General features: G+C 45.6%; 1 protein-coding gene across 2 annotated transcripts in view; it reads right to left on the reverse strand.

The window, feature by feature from the left end:
• Positions 1–2930: 2930 nt before the first annotated feature.
• Positions 2931–22353, reverse strand: part of LOC119372216 (sodium- and chloride-dependent glycine transporter 2) — a 162340-nt gene continuing 142917 nt past the window's right edge. For both annotated transcript variants that reach the window (XM_037642695.2, XM_037642696.2), the window contains exons 5-13: positions 21611–21663; positions 19609–19980; positions 17697–17824; positions 16983–17095; positions 16429–16557; positions 13714–13813; positions 6819–6919; positions 5612–5785; positions 2931–3743 (exon numbers count right to left, since the gene is read on the reverse strand). In XM_037642695.2, coding sequence (XP_037498623.2) covers positions 3543–3743; positions 5612–5785; positions 6819–6919; positions 13714–13813; positions 16429–16557; positions 16983–17095; positions 17697–17824; positions 19609–19980; positions 21611–21663 — 1371 coding nt within the window. In that variant the 3' untranslated portion in view covers positions 2931–3542. The remainder of the gene's footprint in view (positions 3744–5611; positions 5786–6818; positions 6920–13713; positions 13814–16428; positions 16558–16982; positions 17096–17696; positions 17825–19608; positions 19981–21610; positions 21664–22353) is intronic.

Raw genomic sequence — 22353 nt, forward strand, 5'->3', positions numbered from 1 at the left:
AACAAAAAAGCGCACTCCATTTCATTACAGTCAAAGAGGTCCATCTTATCAATACTTTCACTCACCACACCATGCAACATGCACCAAACTAAACTGACATATACCACGTTCTATAACCACACAATTGAATAATACAAAAAGATATCAATCAACCAGGTTTCATAGCTACTAGTATAAAAATTCAACCTACCGCTCATTCGTCGCGATATCTCAGATGCACGCAACCTTAACTTGATTCACCATAAACTTGTGCTAAGGATGTGCTAGTTTAGGAAGTTTTTGAACGAGACGAAAATGATCAGAAGTGGCAAGGGAATATCTGGTCGTATCAAAAATATTTGTTTGTCTAATAAAGTAGAATAAGGAACTGTTAATTAAAGAACTAGAGATGGTTACGTCTGTCTGGCCGTTGGTGGCTGCAGACGATTTATTACGCAGAAGCACACACGAACAACTCAAACACTGTATCTCATGATTAACTCAAGTTGTTTTTCCTTCCCATACATGCAGCCCTACATCGTGGTCGTTATGGCAGCTCGAAATTGAGCAAAACATGAAACGACGATTGTGAAAGCTGCTGCTTGGTGCTTAAGATAAGACACCCGCATCGTCATATACACCGAGTGCATGGAAAGTCTGTCATCAAGGGGTGAAATAAAATGGCCGCACTAAACATTTTTGTACACACGCATGGCCCTATGTTGATATATATTTTATCATATCGAATAGAATATACCGAGCCACGCAGTCGTCTCGACGTTCTCCAGTTGTGTATGAATTGACGACGCCTAAAAAAAACTTCCAATATTCGCACATCCCTAGCATACCACATACGAAAAACTTTTTTGAATAGCTTTATATAGTCAAATGTGCAATCCGCCGGTGATACAGCATGTGCGCTCTTGCACTAAACTAAGTGGCGATTATCTCCATTATGCACATTAATTGAAAGAAGCTTCGGGCCGTGAATGACAACTTCCTCAAGCCACAATTCACTGCAAACAATAATACGCCGAGTCATTGCCTTTAGAGAAACACTAAGCATTAAAGGCGAATCGACGAAGGTTGCGTGCATACGAGAGCTGATGCGAGGCAGAAAGACTCTAATAGCGCGACAAGCAATAGCATTGAAGAAAACGCTGCATGTGGTCATTGCATGTTCGAAATATACATACGACGGCAGAAAGTGGGCGGCATGCGTGATTCACGAGGATAACTCTGAGACGGGATAGGCGACGTGATGCTGAACTGCGGCTCCCTTATCCGATAAAAACAAAAATTGCGAGTTTGGGAAGCGAAATAACTACGCACTTTTGCCATGTTTTTCAAGAAACATCTACATTTTAATGTCATTAACAAGGCTAAGCGAGACTGCAGTACAAGACATATTCGTTATAATAAACCAGCTCAGTTATAACTTCTTAAAGCCGAAGCATAAGCTGAAGTAGTGTATGTATGTATGTATGTATGTATGTATGTATGTATGTATGTATGTATGTATGTATGTATGTATGTATGTATGTATGTATGTATGTATGTCCGCAAAAAAAACAAAAACAGTACGTATTTCTTAGTCTTGAAATATTTGCAGGAGCTTGCGGCAGTGAATTGTTATGCCTTATATAGTGCTACTGAAAATGTTCGAACAAAATAAAAAAAACAGAAATATTCATAAGTAAAGGCATTGTGAATTTGACGCATGAGGAAACTTTTTGTGGAAGAAAGGTTTGCGAATTCAATTTGTGAGAATGGGCAATGGTGCTGTCACTCGTCAGCCACGATTTGCATATTTCAGTTGACAGCGCTCACGGATTAACTGCACGTACTTCTGTCAACTGAGAACACTAGCAAACGTATCTCTATAGGTGACACCAACACACATTCCGCTCTCCTGGGCCTTTGCTCACAAAAGTCTTTTACCTTAGCTGTCAGCTTAGCTGATCAATGTAACCAGCCACTGGCATAAACTACCAGTGAGCAAAATCCTCGACCCCTGTGTTGATGTATATGTCCCAAACTCTTGAACACTTCAGTTTTCTCTGTTTTTCAATTATTGCAACAAAACACTTTCAACTTATGTAATCATGGAGCGCCGTGCGTGTTGTACCCAAGCTACGCACAACGAATCTTTCATGACTCTCACATCGAAATAACAAAAAAAGAGTAGATTTTTGAACTACAATTTAAATGTAAAGCTATTCATTCTTAAGGGTAGGCGTGCCTTAAATGCCAAATATTTTGCAATGTTCTCTTCATTACACCCGAGGCAATGATTTTACGTCAATGCTAACTTCGGACTACTATCCATCTTGCAACTAATCCCAATCGATAGGCATTGAGCAGAGGACCGATGCTGTCGTCTAACTGATATAATTTCGGGCAACTCCAAAACGCCGCTACTCGAGACACCACGTCGCCTGTCTCAAAGAGCTTTCTTCAAAACTCTTAGAACCTTCCATTTCACAGGGGATATAAATACTGATGTATCAGTAGCGACATGTTTCTAGGGTCTAAGCGGTTGAATTATAACAGGATAAAGTTGAAGAAAGAGCTAAAATGTCATTCTTTCACGTCCGTTCACCGGTCACACTTATTTAGAAGCTCTTCAGAGACGTGCGATTTAACGCATACCACCCTTCACCACATCTTCCACTATAAATGGCAATGTACAATTGCAGATCATCAATGCGTCAGCGCCTAGCGCCCTCAACCATATGAATACACACGGCAGTTTCCTGTAAACCTTGCGTTTCCCAAGTTGTGCTTGACATATCGCATTGCTCGATTGCAAAACAAAAAAAAAAACAAAAAAGAAACCAAGCCTTTTCACACGTTCACACGCGCTCAGCACGCATTTTTGTTCACTTAGTGTTTATCCACATTCCTCGCATAATGTAGGTTTTTTAAAATATTTCTTGCGGCTTAAGGCAAAACCAATATACATAAAACTGCAACTATTTTTCTCTGTCAACTGTGGTGGACGAAGCACTCCACTTCGCTAAAGCACTCGCTGACAATTCTTATTATCTTGATATGAGGAAAGATGAGTTGAGTTGGGATAGCTAATTCACGACTGACAACCAGTGCTCGAATGGCATTGGAAGATTGATAGAGATGGCGCCGTGTCTGTAGTGTTTTCTTCAAAACCCCAGTTGTTAGCGGATATATCTTGGTCTGTCTGCATGCCACGCGCTTTTTACAGAACTAAATTTAACACGGCCGCCGGAAGACTCCACGATTCCACCGCAGCACTTGTTGATCACCGGTTAAAGGATCCCATGGCGACACGAAGCTCTGGCTCACGGCTCACATACAAAGAAATGTACACGCACAAGGCACTTATGGCAGCGATGATACGGCGAAATGGTCACTTGCGGGGGTAGGTTTAAGGAATCGGCTGTCACCTCCGAGTCCACAACTCACGCACAAGTACGCACACACACGTACATGTCACACACACACTATGGACATCGGCGTATCACCCGGAAGAGGCAAGGCAGTCAGGGCAGGCGTCACGCTGCACAGCTGCCACCGAGGCTTGGTCAGCGAGTGTCCCGTTCTGTGACGACATAGGCCTTATTCTCGACGCCGTTGACGCTGTAGGAGGCGTCGCCCTGAGAGAACTTCTTGAGCTCAACCTTGACGTCCGGCTGTGCCTGTCCCGTAGCGGCCTTCCATTGGTCTTTCCGGGACGTGTCGGACGGGCCCCAGTGCTTGGATGGTCTGCAGGCGAAGCGCATTTTCTGCGAGTAAAATGTGAAAATATGAAACAGATATTTTGGCAAACAACCAGATACCACAAATAAAAAGGAGCACTGTGATTTCCGACCTGAAGTTGAGAATACGTACTCTTACTCTGAACGTGAGTGTGAGAAAAGTAATAAATCTTGGGCGCCCAGGTTCTAATACTTCTCGTATGTAATCCAAAAAAGGCAGCAGTTCAGGGGAGGATGGAAGTTTGAAGATATGAAAAATTCGTTAACACGGGCTGTCGCTGGAGCCGATGCTTCGACAAGCGGACTTCTCTTCAAGGCTCCAGTTGCAGCCTTGGAGAAGACATGTCCGCTTGTCGAAATGTCAGCTCCAGCGACACGTCGTGTTCGCGAATTTTTCTCCTATGCAGGTGATTTGTGTCGTGAACCAGGTGCAGCTTTTGCGAATAACGTGCGCGGCATCACGACTCTAGCCAGAATTATCTGCAACGAAAATTAACGTAAGAGCCTCCTTTTGTTCGTCTTGTATGAGTACGTAGGCTCTGCTCTCAAATACTCTACGCAGGGGCACGTGAAGGAACGGCATAAGAGTAGCGATCTAAAGGTTTTGTACTTGAATTAAACTGATGTATTATAGAACATCTTGCATTGTTGTATCTTTCGTAGACAGGTTGTTTATATTGCTCTTTCCACTCTCCTTTATAATGCTTTCGGCCCTGAGAGTGCCGTAAAAAAACGAAGTGATTGACAGTGTCGCAATCACTTGCTCCATCGAGGGACATCCTTTACGTCATGATATAACTCCTAGGAAATGAAACAAAAACCCTTGTTTGTTGAGAACTATTACAAAACAGGGTAATGGCGGTGAGCACTGTCAGAAAACGGACAAAGGACGGAAGAGCACGGAATGGGGGAAACAATGCTTGACAACGTCATGCTTTTCGTTTGTCCGCTTTCACGTTGTACATTTCATTATGGAATATGAACTAGCCCAGGTCCGACGTCTTACTTCAGTAAACGCGCTGCGAGGCACGAAATCATGTTTTATGATATTGATGTCCAAGGAGCTTGGCTTGAAGAAAGAAAAATGAAAGAAATAGAAAGCCGTAAATGTCGTGTAAGCACCTTTAGAGCACAATTACATCACTTGTTAAGACACCGATAAATAAGGTATTCAAACTCTTCGTGTGGGCTGCAGGAGACACACAGGCGTGAAGGTGGGTAATGTGCCCAGGAGGGCAGCAACCTGCAAGGCAGGAGAATTGTGCTGCCGTACCTTATGCACACAATAGCTGCTACGATCTCGAAACTTTTCAGAAGACTACACTATTAAGGTAACAAGTCGTTATGCACGTAAATGTAGGGCTGTATGAAAATCAGAAAAAGTCAGACGGACTCTTACGCATTCGCTTAAGGCAACTCGAAGGCGAAAGCCATCTTCTTTTTCTTCTGAATCGATTGTATTGCTCGTCCTCCTCCTCCCCCCACAAAAAAACTAGATTTTTTCCTCGCGTGGTTATGCAGTGCCCCCGAGATCCCAAGCAAAGGTGTCATTTTAGCAAGCAAAGGTGTCATTTGATGACGTCATCATGCGACGTCACGTTATGTGACAGCATAGTGACGTCCCAAATTTTGGCAATCTGTGACATCAAGATGACGTCATACAGTGACGTCATCACATGATCAAGATTTTTTCATCACTGGTGTTAACGTCGCCGACCACGCCAACAGTCAATTTTCTCATTTGATGGAGCGTCTAAGTCATTCGCCCTAATAAGCATGTACTGCGTAATGAGTGTAATGTGACCTTGTGTTTCGAAAATCTCGTAATTTGAAATGGAGGCCAGGTTAGTCTGTTGGGGCGCATGGGGAAGAGATCAGATCGCCATTAAGTTTACCTGCATCAGTGTGTTGCCAGGCGCCCTGTGGACGGCAACGATGGCCCAGAAAGGTATTTGCAACATGACGAACAGCGTGATGGTCCAGCCGATGCCGATGGCCCAGGGAGGGTACTCGTAGTCTCCGTACTTTACGGGTTCGTTCTGGTCCAACATCGAGAAGATGAAGATCACCTGCGCGAATGAGAACAAAGGACAACGCACTCATGTCCCCTTAATCGTTTTTCTCGCCCTGTAGAAGACAGAGCTTTCGCACCAAAGTTCATAAGCAGAGCCTTTATTCAAACTTTAATAACACGATGAGGCGTGCTTTATATCGATCAACTTGTTCATCAATTCAGTTTTTATTTCTTTATTTGCAATTCCATACCTTTAAACTTCATGTTTGAAGCTGCCCTGCTAGGCATTCAGCGCTGCTACTGTGAGGATCTATTCAAAAAGGCATTTTCCTGCCTAATGTGCATAAAAGGCGTGCTTGTGAACGTTTACGATGTGTCCACCATTTCTGCGGAAAAAAACTAATTTTCACTTATTTCACTATGAATTCGATCAATCGCTGCGAAGCCCAGACAGCGAGTATATGTTCGTGTAAAAGTTTCGACGCCCCTGCATTAAAGGGGTACTGACATAAAATTTCTTTAGTTGACGTTTTTTGCGACAAATGAAAGGCAAAGCCCTCAAGAGCCTACAAAATGTACTGCTAAGCATGCGTGCAACCTGAAAAACTAATTGGAAGCGTGGCGAGATATCGCGACGTTGCCACGGGGGCTCCGCACCGTGGCTCTATTGGTGACGCACAAGCTGCCATTTTGAATGTTTTGATGACGCACAAGCGGCCATTCGGGAAGTTTTGGTACCTGACGCCATCACAACTAGCCAGACTGCTGCGGGAAGTCAGCAGAATTAGTACTGTAGCCTGACGTCAAGCTAGTGTCGCTGTCCGTAGATGCGTCATGGAAAAATTGACTTGAATATAAAAATAAAGTATCACTATTTCCTGAGCCTCAGACTTGCTCAGAGCCGTCTCTGTATATGGTCGATCTGTATGGTAGAGTAAGCTCACCTCCGAAAGATGGTGTCAGTACCCCTTTACTCTTTATCTACCAAGAGTTTCCGACAAACGAACACGATTTAATGAGACAGTTGGTAGTTGAGCCTTCCAGTAATAACAATGACAGTGGAATCGCAGTTAGCGATCGCGTCTTACCAGGAGAACAAGTGGGGAAGTGACAGTCCACGTGATCTTCCAATACCATCCCAGGCGTCTGTTCAGCATGAAGTATACGTCATCCGAGAACCTGGAATATCCTGCAAAATAACATAAGGCGAGTGTTTAAAGTGCCAATTAATCCCAGAGCTGGAAGCTGGAATGTTTTACGTAGACAAATCCTTCGAATTTTTTACATCTGCTGCAGTGTGGTAATGATGTCGTTAACGAAACATTGGATAGATCGTCGAGTACTGGTTTTCATTTCTCTACATGACGGAAAAAATGGCAGTGCCATTGTATGTTCTGCTTAAGTAATTACATATTGTCGTTGTCCTATTAGGCATGTCTTGTCGGTGTCAGGGTAACTAGATGGAGTTTCATTTCGGCAAAGTACGACCAAGGTAAATCGCATGTTTCCAGGGAAATAAAAGCTCAGTCCCCTCCGTGCATCTTCCGCCAATTATAAAAGGTCATGTGAAGTAAAGCAATTAGGAAATTAAATTCTGTTAACGAAGAAAGAGCACCTGTGTGAAAAAAAAATTCGATGGCTACAAGTAGTCTGAGTAGAAAACTTCAGCCGTTCCTGACGTTACACCTATCAATACAGCAACGGCGGCCAACCAATGACAAGAAACAGGTACGAGCTGAAAGCCCTGTGAACTGAGACTTGGAATTGTGTTTGCCAGAATATCAAGTTGCTCTTAATGTGAGGGAGACAGGCGACAAAAGAAAGCATACACGTTAGCAACTGTACAGTTCAACAGAACCGAAAGCATTCAGCATTGCGCCGACTCCCAAATAAGAAACTGGCAGCATGTTACACTGTCTGTAACATTTGAAGGCGAAAGCTAAGTGTGCAACTGCACACTTGGTAATGCATTAAGTTGCACAATAAAGGACCACACTTCGTGCGAGGCGTAATGGGCCGCTGTGTGAGCCCCGACATTAAAGAAAGCTTAGTTCAAATCCAGCGCTAATGTCGTTATTGTGTAGCGATTGATGTAGTTCTAAATTCTGCGCAAAATGTACCTCCACTACCGCGCAACCTCATGAAGTGCGTAGCATAGACACCCAGCGATTCCCATTGCACTGTTAGTCTCTGTCTATGAATGATATCTCGCAGGAGTTCGTAACACCGGTGCCGGAGAAGCGCCGGTGGGGGGAGCAATCGCGCGCTGGGTGAGGCGGTGGCGCCCTATGTTGCACGGCGCGGGTTTCAGCTGCTTGTTACCGAAGCGTCTTTAGCGATTTTAAGTTAATTATTGCAATTGCTTATTGGTTATTTCTGTTAATTATATTATTTTAGGCCTGGTTTGTTTATTTCAACCCGCTTTTGAGCATTGCTAGCCTTGTTTTGAGCTTCTGTTGACCGCTTCCTTTTGAGTGTAATCACGCCATATGAAATCTATGGGTGGACTACAAGCCGGGCTCCTAAAGTGCTACGCACTTAAAACATAGAGGCTACAACTGGTCGTAAGAGAAAAATTCAGGGAATCCAGACGCGCAATAAACTACCTCGACGTTCTCAGTCGATTCCAATGTTCCTCTCACCATTCACTGAATCATTCTGCACCTGAGCATTTCCACTGCCTTCATGATCGCTCCACCTTTGAGCAATCAACATGTAAATTGTGACGTCACCATGCGACGTCATGATTCGACGGCATCGCTCACTCGGAGAACGTCACGTGGGTTTTTAGGCGAGGTTCGCGAATTTATCGCGAAGGAGAGTGCCAGCAAAGCCACATAAGGCTTTCAGCATAATAAAACGTTGCCCTGTATGTGCAAACACTACACGGGCATGAATAAACTAAAAATAGGATAACAACGGACGCATAATGGCCCATCAGGACTATCAACTGTTAATAACAGCTCATGCTATAGACCTCGCACGGGTCATTCCGTTGCCCAGAAAGATAGCTATAATCACTGATATGCAACGAACGCGCATTGTAACCTCTGCGAAGAGCATGTTTTACAATTTTAACATGTACATAGTTCGGATAACTCAATAGAAGGTACGCAAGTTTTGTTTGCTTCACGCAACGTTTCACTTTTTAGGAGCTTGATCGCCAAGCTTCCTATGCTCGCGCCTTGTCCATCGCGCCGTATGCGCTAATACTCATAGCTCCCGCTAGAGGCACAGCTGTGCTATCTCCGGTGATTCAAGCGCGCTCACTAGATGGCGCGCCGCCGCTCAGGCGGCGCCGCACACTCCGCTGCACACTCGGCGCGTGCTCTCGTTAGATAGGTGACCGCTAGAGGGCCTCGCCCATAAACAGCGCTTGCTCTCGGCCCGCTTCATTTCCCTTCGCCGCGGGAGCTCCCTCAGTGCACCACGGCCGGGCTAGACTGCACGCGCGCGCTCGCTTCTTACGGCCTGCGCATCGGGTGTAGTACATGCCTCTCGCCGCTGCTTTGAGGGGGGCGCTGCGACCCTGACCCTCCTCCGCCGCTCCGTGCAGCGCGCGCAACGCCGGAACATGAGCTCGGGCGCGCTTCTTCACTCACCGCGCGTTGAAAAACAAGTTGCCTAATCGTTGAAGACGCACAAATGGTTTATTTTGACTTCTTATATGCGCAACGTGCATCGAGCTTAAGCTTATCCAAGAACGTATAATTGCAAGAGCCGGGAGTACAGCTCTCCGCCATCAAACGTGTAGACATTCTGAGGTTTAGAAATAAATATTTATTGCTCGTAAGCACTCGCAAATAGTTGAACCCTTTCGAGTGAAAACTTTTCCGGACTTCGCAAATGTCTCGTTCACAACCTAAAATGCTACCTAGTCGGCTTGTGTGCGTAGGTAGAAGGCTTGTCGTTTGCGTCAGTCAGTTGGTTTAAGTGATTGACGAGGAAAAATCTTAAGAATTTTTCGGCTATGAGATCTGCGGATCGTCGGCAGTGGCTGTCGTCAATGCCTTCAGGGCAGCTTAAGATGGGAGCGCGTTGCAAGTAGGGCTGGACTGCTGTTTCCAAAACTTCTAGCACATTCCTGCGTGGCAGGTGTTCAGAGGCCTTATCGAAAAAAGACCACTATCTTGACCAAAAGAGCCAGAAACTCAGGCCTCGGGTAGTGTAGTTCGTTCCTGTCTTGTGCTCGCAGTAGCTTGTACAGCTGATGCTGCCTGTTGTTGGTCGTCAGCAGCGCAGCGCAAGAGTCACATCCGAGGTCTTAAGCGACGAGGAGAGTGAAAAGTGCGAGCGATTTGAGCGGTTGTGCGTTTGAGCGGTGCGAGAGCGGTTGTGCGTATGCGACTTTGTGTTATGAGTTTTCCGTTGTAACCAAGTTGTTGAGAATTAAATGTAAACTTCTTTTTCCCTTTTAACTGTGTGTCGTGGTGTGCGTTTTCTATTGCGTCTTATTTTACGGCCCAGCCATCCTGACGCTAACAAAAGGAACGCGAAAGAGCTCGGGGTCCCCGCAATTAATGTTTCCAGGTGGTGTTAACACCTTCTCTCTCTCTAGTCCTCTCTTTTTTTTTTACTTTCTCCCTATACGCAGTTATTTTCAACCCTTAGAGATACAACTCACGTACGTGTTTCAAAGAGCTGTCAAGCTGCAGACTGCAGCTTTTAGCCCTGAAAACCACTCCAAATATATTTGGAAAAATAAAGAAATAGAAAATAGCTAGCAAGGGGAAGGCGTGCTCGTCATTTATGTAAGCGACCTCTCTTAATTGCGGCCTCGTGGTCCAACGAGACCAAGGGCCAAAGGTATTTGATGCTCTCTGCTTGCAGAACAGGTGCACCGTTGTTTATATCTCTCTCTGATCGTTGCCAGTGCTTCATGCCTCCTGCGTTATGCCTCATGATGGTTAGCGCAAACGCAACACGGACGTAAAGAAGAAAAAATGACGGCACAAGCGCTATCTAACAACCGAATATTTATTGGAAAAATCACAAATATACATGTCTAAGAAAGAGAACTGCGTGAGCTGCCTTTCTATCGCTTTGATTGATGAGGAAGTGTCTTTCCTGGAAAGGGCAGTTTTGTTAGCATACACGTTTTTATCTGTCAATTATCTTTGGCGCATGTGTGGGTTTGTTGTTTTTTCTCTTTCTTTTACATATATATATATATATATATATATATATATATATATATATATATATATATATATATATATATTTGTGATTTTTCCAGTAAACATTCAGTTGTTAGATAGCGCTTGTGTCGTCGTTTTTTCTTCTTTTCGTCCGTGTTGCGTTTGCGCTAACCATCATGAGCATTTTCCAACTCGCCCAATTCGCTACCCTCTTGCATTATGCCTCGTTAGCCGATTCTTCCGCAGTTTTACTGAGTTTAAGCTTGTATTCTCCACGGGCACATGCATACCTACATTATGCGGCGAGCCGTCTGATAACATTAGTTTTTTTTTAAAGAGACGATCCTCCCTCTACCCCCGACTTCCTGAATAATCCCCCTCCCCCCTCTCCGTCGAGAACCCCTATTCCGCGGTTTCACATCGAGCAACGCTCTTGCGCCGAGTGCGCGGCGCAGGAGATGCACGGTCAGGGTCGCAGCGCCCCTACCGCCGACGGGCGGCGAAACATACTGAGAAACTCTCCCATTGCTTTCGCGGCGGGTGAGAAGGCCGTAAGAAAAGAAGCGCGCGTGCGGTCTAGCCCGGCCGTGAGTGCACTTAGCTACCGCTACTCCAGAAGCGGCGGCACCGGCAAGGGCTCGCGTAGCCTAAGCAGCGCGGTCGCTTGTCGCTAACGTGGAAGCGTCCAGTCAGGGTTCTCTCCATGGTGGGCGGCGGTGGAAATGCAGCCCACCACGGCGCTTCACTGCCCACCGCTCTGGTTCACCACCCACCGCTTTCCATAGACCGCTCACCGCTACGACTGACCTCTTCGGAGTGCGCGCTTCAGGAACCAATACACTGCAACTACCTGCTCTCCATGCCTCCCGTTACCTGGTTGTCTAAAAAGAAGTCTGAACAAGTGTTCTTGTTTAAAGAAAGAGAAAACTGATTTTTCTCGTATAAGTAAATTACTCTTTCACAATACCAAAATCACCACGCTTGCCCCGAGAAGACGCATGGTAAGCGAGAAAATGCGTAAAAAAACATGGCTGATCCCCCTTTCATAGGAATCGGTGTAACACGAAAGTGAAACGTGTCTTCACAGGGGTAGTTGAGCGTTTATTGTGCATTTTTAGCTAAAAGGACGAAGGAATGAATGCTTTTGCAACAAAGTGTAACGTCACGCGAAGACCCGCAAGCAGCTCGAAACTTGCAGCACACTCTAATGCAGAAAGGATGCACGAAAGGAACGTACACGGGACGAGCGCGAACTAACAACTGTCACAATTGCTACTTCTTTGTGAGTGAGCAGCGCGCTCCTTTCAGAAACGCGGCCGCTGCAGCAAGCGGAGTGATCTTCGTGCTGTCTGTAACGTCAGCGGAAACTTGCGGTGAAAGCACAAGTCGTACAAACCGCCCCCGATCACGAGATAAGCGCGCGCACGACAGACACCCCCTGTAGTGGCCCGCTCTCATACCAAATGCGCGGGGCGACGACCTATAAAGCGCGTCCTCCACGCCCGTCGCGCCACCTCGCTAGTGATAACAAGAACACGCTGAAGCCACCGAGCTCTGAGTCCCGCCAATGGTAAATGGTGTATATAAATACCTCGCCTTTAGGAAGCTGAGGAACGTACGCTATCTAGCCATGTGGTTTCGCGCCGAGCACTCCGGAACGAGGGGTCGTCAGTTCGACTCCCAGCGACGAATCTTTTTCTTCTAGTTTTTTTTTCTTTGCCATCTGTTAGTGTATATTTTACAACGTCATATCTGTGACGGAAATACGTCAGTGGAGCCATAATGAACCCCGGCATAAAACACTTTGGTGTTAAAAGAAAATACGGGAGGCGACGCCACCTTGAAATTCCCGCACCAATCACCAGGACGTCACTGATTTTAACGGCGTTTACTAGAGCGTACGTGGTTCCTAATCCGTAAACATCAAGTTCACAGTCCTCTGAAGTGACCAGAGACTTAATATACCAAGTTTCAGGAAATGTCTTTGAGCGAATGTCACCAAAATACGTGATATGTCCGTGACGTCACGCGCAAAGAGCTTTCGGCGCGAAATTTAAAAATTAAACTTCAACCTTCATTTTCTCCTCTAATATAAAGGTACGATGGTGAAATTACCATTAGATTTACCAGAGTAAACCGTATCATTCTAAACCGATTCATTGTTTCGCTTTAGCGTCCCTTTAAAAGATCGTCAACTCCAGTGCCAGCTAGAACACAGGCGCCCTTGCTTCCGTTTTCTATGTGAGTCATAGATGTCAGATTTGTGCGACCACGCATTGTACGTGGATGTGGAAACGGAAATTGACAACCGCCCGTTCGTAGCACGAAGGCACAAGGAAATCCGTATGGTTTTCTCGGAAAGAAAAATTCTTAGTTGCCGAAAAATTCGTCCTGATGCGGAGGTCCCACCTGGAACCAAAGCCTTTCCGAGACAGTCGCTTAACCAACTGAGCTAACCGGGAAGCTAGCCATTGACAGCGCGAGGGCGAATTCATCGACAACTCGAAGCACATCGACACATATTATTGCAAACAAGTTCTGCGGAATCGCGCGAGGTGGCGGAAGGATTGCGAACGGGAAATTAACACGGATTTCTTGTGGCTTCGTGCTACAAACAGGTGGCTGTCAATGTCCATTTTCCAATCCTTCCGCCACCTTCCGCAATTCCGCAGAATTTGTTTGCCATAATATGTGTCGATGCGTATCGAAAACGGGAAGTTTGAAAAGTTGAAATTCTTAAGCTGAATATTTCGTCCCCCCTCCCCCACTCTCAAAATGTCCACCACTGGGAGGAATCCTGCGTCAAGTATATGAAGTGTAGAAAAACACCGTGGGCGCCACTTACCATATATGTAGGCGAGTGAGATGACTTCAACAAGACCGATGAAAGTTAGCGTCGTGCTGCCTCCGAACCTGTCCACAATCTCAAATATGTACTGGCCACCCTGTACACAGCACAAAATACAAGCCACATTTTTAATTTGCTAAGCGCACTGTAATGAATCAAGATGAGTCAGTCTGCTAAGAAAATGGTTAATGATGGTACGATGGTCCACGTGGGTTTAGCGCCATGACGAAATAGTGTTCGCTAAAACAAAAAAGGTTGAGAAACCACCATTCTTCTATCAAATCAAATCAAAATTAGGTTTATTCATAGAAGCACAAAAATGCGTAGAAAATATTTTGACGAATAGCCGGCGTGGCTAGTATCTCGTCGACCATATAAGTTATATAAACTTTAGCGAAAGACACAATCGGTCATGGAGTGCGAAACTACTGTACATGTGAATGAGCCAGTTTTAATTCATTATTCAACATTTTTTTCCACGAAGGAACAGACATTACATTTCACTGGAGAGGAATAAGCGTTTACATGCATGCTCAAGGTTACTTGTTCCGACTGTTCGCCGGGGCACATTGTGCGATGTTACAGCACTGAAGAAATCTAATAATCGTTCTCCGCACGCATTGTTACAAGAAGGAAGATTTAATTTAAGGCTAATTGCTGGCCTGGTGTTTGCGCGTGGGATGCTGAATACGGTGTTCGGTCGGGGAAAGTTTCTGTGTCCCGTTTTGGGGAACTAAGCACGAAATCTTATTTCTTAAACGCGTAAAAGGAGCATGCGAAGTTCGTTAAGGAGCTCTTCCCCCAATCGGAGAAATGGCGGCAATCGAACCTTGGCGTGGGCGTGCCCGACCGGCTGTTTTCCTTTCTTTTTCTTTATTTCTTCCTTTCTTTCTTCTTTCTTTCTTTCTTTCTTTCTTTCTTTCTTTGCTTCTTTAGCATTCCAGTGCTCCCTCTTGGGACTGGGTCGCATGACGTCTTTCATGCTCTTTCGAGCGCTCGTCAGCCTCTATAACGGTCCAACGAAAGGACCATTACACGATCACGGAGACGTGGGCTAGGAATTCAGTTTTCTCGAAGTAAGAATATTCCTCAAATATGCAATTCCTGATATCGACCTTATACCAGGGACCATAGTCCAACGCCAACTATTTCAACGAAGCGCCCATAGCAAGTGTACTGCTTCCCAACTGTTACTACAGTTCTTTTTTTTTTGTTTTTTGCGTCGTCGATATAACGCATTTGTACGCTTCAGTTCAATTCACCTTTGGAGGCTTGGGCGCGTGGTCTAGCGTTTAATGCACTTGCTTTCAGACCAGGGGGATCCCGGTTCAAACTCCAGCTCCGGAGAGAGAATTTATTTCATTTTATTTTTTATTATTTCTTTGGTGCGCGCCCTTTGTGGGTGAGGGGGGTTCTTGCGTGACCGTATCACGTGTTTTTTTTTTTTCCGCGGCGGTGTGCTTTTTGGAACACCACCGCCAACAGATTAAGAGGTCAGTGAATACAAGTTTAGCTCGAAGATGCTATTAGAGTACTGAATGATTCAGAGTTATCCTGCGCGTACTGAGACAAGGCTAAAATTGAAACTGCTCTCCAACTCGGCCAAGTTGAGTGCAACGCTGCCGCGTGACTGAAGAAGACGCTTCGCTTCCATATATTTTCCGCGGTGTGTCAATCCGACCTAGGGACAACTGCTGTCGAGAGGTGCCGCTGCTATTCGTTTTCATGAGAAACTACAGAGCACAGAGTGGACTAACAAAGAGCCTGATGGAGCTAGCCATTTACCGATTTAAAGGGAGAGCTCCCCACATCCATCCATCGATCTTTAAGACAGGGTAGGGCACTATTTATTTATTTATTAATTCAGAACAATCCTAGAGGCCTTCACAAAATGGTATTACGTAGGAAATTCGAGAGGATGAATGCTGGATATTAAGCAATCAGAAAAATCGCAACAAAATACAGGTATTTGAAAGCGGAACTTAAGAAAAGATACAGGGCAGGATGTCAAGATATAGGTATATAATAGATAGTAATAGTCAGAGTAATATAACAAGTTAGTAAATCCACAAATAAATCGATGTAATACAAAAGCACATCTCTTGTGAAAAATCCACAGTCATTGCTCAGCGCAATGAACCCTCAAGTTGTGTCCATTGCGATGGGAAGCATTGCGATACATTTGTCGGATTTGGCTCCAGGTCCGGCAAGTGTCTGTAATTCTGTGTTTAGTACTTTGGAAATAAACAGTACTGCTACTACTACTGCTTCTACTACTACTACCGCCACTACTACTGCCACTATACTATACTGCCACAACTAGTACTACTCCTACCACTGCAACGACGACGACTACTACTACTACTGCAAATACGCACACAATCAACAGCATACAGTAGAAGACACGCAAATTGGGCGAGTTGGTGAGGTTCCATGGTAAAAAATATAAAACAGCGCTTTCTTAAACATAAGGCGAAGGAACAAGAGACACAAACGGCGCTGAACTTGCAACTGGTTTAATAAAAAAACCAGTTGCAAGTTCAGCGCCGTGTGTGTCTCTTCTTCCTTCGTCTTGTGTTTAAGAAAGCGCCGTTTTATATTTTTTACCATAGCATACAGAATCCGAAGAACAGGTCATTACAATGTGTCTATGAATGCTTGTTACAGATGGAAGCTTCCATCATATACGGAATAAAGGATGGACTCGCTTACCCTAGTGACCATAGGAAGGCCAAGGAGGAAGCAGACGACGCCCATGCACATGGTGAACTGCCACTTGTGCTTTCGCAAGAACGGAATCTGGTCACACAAGCTGGTCACGAACGTTTCCAGGATGGCAAACTGCGCAACAAAAGCATCTGGGGTATCGCACAAGTCCTACCGAATACAGCACAATGGTTACGGTCACCGTAGCTACACCGGAATTGTACAAGCAACACAAGCAGACTCTCTACCACTGGCTGACTAACGACCAGACAGAGAGGGTAGGAGGGGGGAAGGGGCGTGAGAGGAAAGGCAGGGCGATTAACCAGGAGAAAAAAGTAAGCTCAAAACAGTTGCACGCTATGGGATGTGTTTGAACCTGTTGACTACGCCTATGGATAACGAAGTTTACGAAACAGAAAGACGATGCTGAGCTCAACGCTTATACGTTTCTTCTGTACTCACACCACCTGTCAAGACTGTTTTCTTGCGAGAAATAAATTAGTTCTGCGACTGATCTCGCACGATAAGGCAGCTTTTCGGCGTAAGATGTACTCGCTTACCTCCGAGTCGAGACCAAGGATGAAGAGCATGAGGAAGAAGAGAACGGACCAGAGTTGCGGTACGGGTAACCGCGTGAGTGCTTCAGGATACGCAACGAAAGCCAAGCCTGGACCTGCGAATTGTGTTCGAAGCCACGTCACGATCCATATCTCCAGGTTTGCTGGGGAATAGCGGAGTAATACCTGCTCTTGAAGTGCTCGTTACAGCTTTATTCTCGTAATTTGTTTATTCAAATATTTTCGGCGACTATAAATGCAGCGCATGTAGATGGCGACGTAGATTCCTGACGCTCAACCGGGGTGATATACATTTTTTATCGTTATTTCGCATAGATTAAAACCAAAAATTACCACTCGAGCACACAAAGAGTGCGTGATGTTTTGAGTGCGGCAATCAAGATAACACATACATAGGGTCATAACGCACCGCGCTAAAGCTACAGGTTAAGTGCAGAACAATAAACAATGGAAATGTTTAATGCATAAGTAATAAAAAAGAAGCAGTATGCAGAAAGCTCAACGCACACGGGATACAGCTATTATAAATTCTTGAAGACCATATACATTCGTGGATTACGCAGGAGCACTCATACGCTACGCCTTGGGACAACTGCAGCCACGCTCGCGACGGATTCGAAAGTCATAACAGAAAGTTTCCGTTGGAACGTTGCTGGTTTACTGGCCAAAATAACGCGACGAAGAACGTATGCGTACCTCCTTGCGCCACATCCTTCACATCGACGTTTCCCAGGTCGTGGGCCATGGCACCGAGGACCGAGAAGATGACCATTCCCGATATGATGCTGGTGAAAGTGTCGAGCACGCTGACAACCATGGCATCCCTGTGAAGCGGGTGTAGTGACATTTTTTTAGGACCAATCAGTAATGCAGCGACCTCAACTTAAACGTCAGTTAGTAATTTACCGTGAGGGAATGTTGGAATAACGGGATCAACTATGAGTGCATAATAAGTCATCCGCGCATTATGAGTAAGACATCGATTGCGTTGCCTGGAAATAGACGATCAGGTGCTTCTGAACTGCAAACTAAAAGCTGTAGCAATCAACGGAAGTAAAGAGCTCGACAATTATGAAATACCGTCATGGCACCCTAGACACTTTCAGACTTTATTGGTTTGGTTTTGGTTTACGTTGACAAATAATGGCGGGAATTTTTATTCCTAGGGCCTATTAACCAGCTTCAATCCACTGACGCGACACTGAAAAAATGCCCTCCCGCACGGAAATTACGAAAGGTGGGGAAAGTTACCATAAGAGAAGTTTCTCCTTGGCTATTGCACACTAATAAAGAAAATGCAATTCGCAAAAGATATGCAAGAGATAGGAGCGCGAGAATTGCAGTGTTTCTAATGGGCCGCGCAAACGTAAAAGCGTTTATAGTCGCCAGACTGACTTCTTGTGTGACCTGCCTGGTCCGACCGGTAGTTCAGTCCTATCAACCTTGTCCCAAGCGACTGCCCTAGTGTGTTGTATTGAGGACAGTGCATCAGTACATGCTCGATGGTATGCTCGCTGCCACACTGATCGCAAGCAGCACTATTTTATCGCGATGCGAATGGGAAAGGAATTTTGCAAAAGTGTCATCAAGTCACAGTAGCCAAAGTGCTGCGAAGTCAGGGGGACACAGAGACATTACTCATGAGGAATGGCAGGTAGGTTAACCCGCCTGAGTCTGGCTGGCTACACTGCGCTGGGATGTGGAAAGGGTCTGAAGGATGAGGAGGAGGGAACACAGTTTGCACAGACACTCGCACAAAAAAAATCGCGCTATATCCACGGAATGAAAGATGATAAGTGGGCGAAGCTCGAGAGGGGGAAATCATCGGTAAAACCGTAACCCTCCCGTGAAAGTTCGCCCATTACATCATTAAGAAAGACGTGAGACTGTGTCCGTATATACAAATCAACTTTTATTTTGTTCTTTTATTTTGTTCGTTTGTTCTTTCGTTTCTTCGTTTGTTCTTTCATTTCTTCATTGTTGGATGGATTGCGAGGTCCCTTCATTATGACGGCTTTATGGTCCGTGAAATGAAGTGAGAGCGGTTCTTGTACTGGTTGCGCGTGCTGCCGCCGCCTTCCGCGCCCTCTGTTCCGCAGCCTTGTATTCCATCTGGCGACTCCGAGCTAAAGAGAAAGCGTGCCAAGAGGGAGCCTCATGGCGCGTTACTTCTGAAACGTCGTCTTCTTCTTCTACTGCATACCAGAACGCGCGCAGTAAAGAAGAAAGAATGCCACACAGGCGAACATGCTCCAGAGTCTCACTCGTCAACATCGTCTCCTTCTTCTACTGCATACCAGAACGCGCGCTTCTCACGAGCTAGAGGTGGCCCCAACTAGGTGGTTACAAACCGGTCACAGACGAAGGACAGACCCACGGCTTTAGGAGCTTCGCCCCTAAAAGTCCAAAGTGCGGTGCACATCAAGATACGCAGCAATGTATTTGCAGCGTAGCACATTTCAAGCACACGAGGCTATAGCCCTAAAATCCGTGAAAGGCAGGTCATTTATGTACCCCGATGCTGTCGGAAGGGCAACGCCTGAGAAAGTGTCTTATGAAACCACGCGCTTTAAAGGAGTGTGACAGGCACAAAAGTCATCTGACCAACCTGAAGACGTTGTTGGAGAACTTGTTGTAGCTGCTGTACATGATGAGACCACCCATGGACAGGCTGAGCGAGAAGAACATCTGTCCCGCTGCGGCCTGCCATACCTTGATGTCCAGCAGCCGGTCCCAAGAAGGAGTGATGAAGTAGAGCACGCCGTTGATGGCGCCCGGTTGGCACAGGCCGGTTATCATGAGCGTGATGAGGATGACGTAGGGAAAGGTGGCCGCGAAGTAGACCACCTTGCCCGAGGTCTTGATGCCCTTCACCAGGCAGGCGACCACGATGATCCAGCTGAGCAGAAGGCACAGCGCCAGGTCCCACTTGACACCGCCGAGGTCTTCGAGGCCATCGCTTATCTCCAGGACGTAACGCCTGTGGCGGTGGAGTAAAGGAAAGAAATATTCAGCCAGTTCCACGTCGTCAAAACCATCGAGCAGTCAAGCTGTAAGCGCGCGAGTGTGTGTGATTAGCTAGCGAGATCACGAGTCGTCGGAAATACGCGTGCTTACACTTGATTGGGCAAAGCGATATGACGTGACTTGTGGACTCGGGCAATGGCGTTTCGTTAGGAAGCCTTGCGATCATCCCGGTATCCCTATACACCTTACCGAAAGTCATCATCATCATCGTCATTTCGTTTCATTTATTTCTTTATTGACTCTCCCCTATGGTCATGTGACCTGTGCAATAGCTACTACTACTACTATAGTACTACTGCTACCACACTGCTACTGCTACTGCAACTACTACTACTACTACTACTACTACTACTACTACTACTACTACTACTACTACTACTACTACTACTACTGCTACTACAGCTGCTGCTGCTACGATAACGACGCCGACGACGACAACGGCACAGAGTCGACTAAGGCAGCTTCACTTTAACGAAATACTGACTGACTAACCCACGGCTGAAAGGCAGAGATATGAACGCCCATGTTTATTGATCGGTTGACGGATTGACTCGTGTGCTCGAAATTGATACACGAATAGATAGCTTGTTTGAATCGCGATGGTCGGTTGAAATAGCGGGTTAGGGGATCACCACTGATAAGGAAATACGTTAACTATTGCTCACAGAAGCAGCCTGCAGACGGAGGAAAAGAGAGAGAAGAGATAGTTTGAAAGAAATTACATTTATTAGTCACACACGAACCGAATACAGGTGTCCTGTATTTGCGCGTTCTTGACGCAGGCAGCAGAAGCGGGAATATTCTTATCTTACATTCACGAACGAGAAATCTGCCCAGCCCAGCTGCTGAGACACTTGTTCGGCGGTAATACTGAATGGACTGTATTTCTGGTCGAGGTAACTCCCGTAACGTGTGTTTATTCGGTGGATTGTCGCGCTGATACAAGTTGGCAAGCCATGTTCTCGTTAGCGTCAGTATCTGGCGGTGTCACCAGTGTTTGTCTTTGTGCTTTGATTATAATTGAGGGACCCACTGTCAAATGGGTGCAGGATCCGTGCAAAGAGGCACTGCGTGCAAAAATAACTATTGTCTATCGGCGAGAGCGTTTCATGTTTACTTAAGCGGGGTAACGTGAACTTTGAAAGCCAACAAAGAGCCCTTGTGTATAAATACGATCCATCCACGCCTTAAATTCTCTAGATGCATGACTTAATTACGTTCTTGTATGCGTAATTATGTCCATTCCACAAAATTACAAGTTTCAAAATCTCAGTTTATTAACATCCACTTTCGCTATGGGAAAATATTTTTTTTTACAATGCGGCTTACGATGCCTCCCCGGCGGTACAGTGGTTACGGTACTCCGCTGCTGACTCCAAGGTGAAGAGTTTGGTCCCAGCTGTGGCGGTCACATTTTCGGTGGAGGCGAAAATGCTAGAGGACCATGTACTTAAATTACAGTGCGCGTTAGAATACTTCAGGTGGTCGAAATTTACAGAGCACTTCACTACGGCGTGGCTCATAATCATATCTTAATTGTGGCACGTAAACCGTAGCAATAATTACATTGGTGTTCTACTTACTCCCAGTAGACTTGGCTCGACGGCTTCGTCTCATTGAGATCTATACCCGAAGTCTGCAAGAAAAATTACACAAAAAGCAGGAGTTTAGATGAACGAGAAAACTAATGCTGCTGGCGCCACTCTCAGTAGCAATTCAACCTACTTATATGTGGCCGTTCATCGCTACGCTTGCAAAGATCATAATTTTGGCGTGTTAAGCGGCAGAATTGAACGCTTTAGCGTTTAGTGCACGCCCGCAGCAACGTTATCAAGATATCCGCCAGATATTAATAATGTAATCAGCACTAGTGTTCGACGTGTGGCCTTGAAGCGAGCAAAAGAAAGATGCGAATACTGGGCAGTATGCACTTTTCTTTTCCACTTTTTTTATTTCAAAGAACTAACGTGAAAAATTTATGCCCTACACAAAATAGTGCTTCCTGCATTCCCCAGACATCGCCATTTCATTTTAAATACAAGAGACATAATTGAATAGGGCTCGGTGTATGCTGATGAAAAGCATTTAAGCTCGCATGTATTGCATGTATTTGGATAGCAGATCCTCGGATGGAGCCTCTTTTTAAAAGGCCCCTAAACCATTCCGAGTTCAAAGACGAGAGAGTGGTTTCTTTCTCGCCTTCACTACCCTTCCTACAGACGCTATCTCCTCCTTGCCACTTATTTTCTCATAAAAGACGTGGCCAATATCAGCACTAAGCGTTGGGCCTATCAGGATTTCGCACTTTTACGCTTCAAGCTGTTAT

The sequence above is a fragment of the Rhipicephalus sanguineus genome, chromosome 10, assembly GCF_013339695.2.
Source record: "Rhipicephalus sanguineus isolate Rsan-2018 chromosome 10, BIME_Rsan_1.4, whole genome shotgun sequence".
NCBI lineage: Eukaryota > Metazoa > Arthropoda > Arachnida > Ixodida > Ixodidae > Rhipicephalus > Rhipicephalus sanguineus.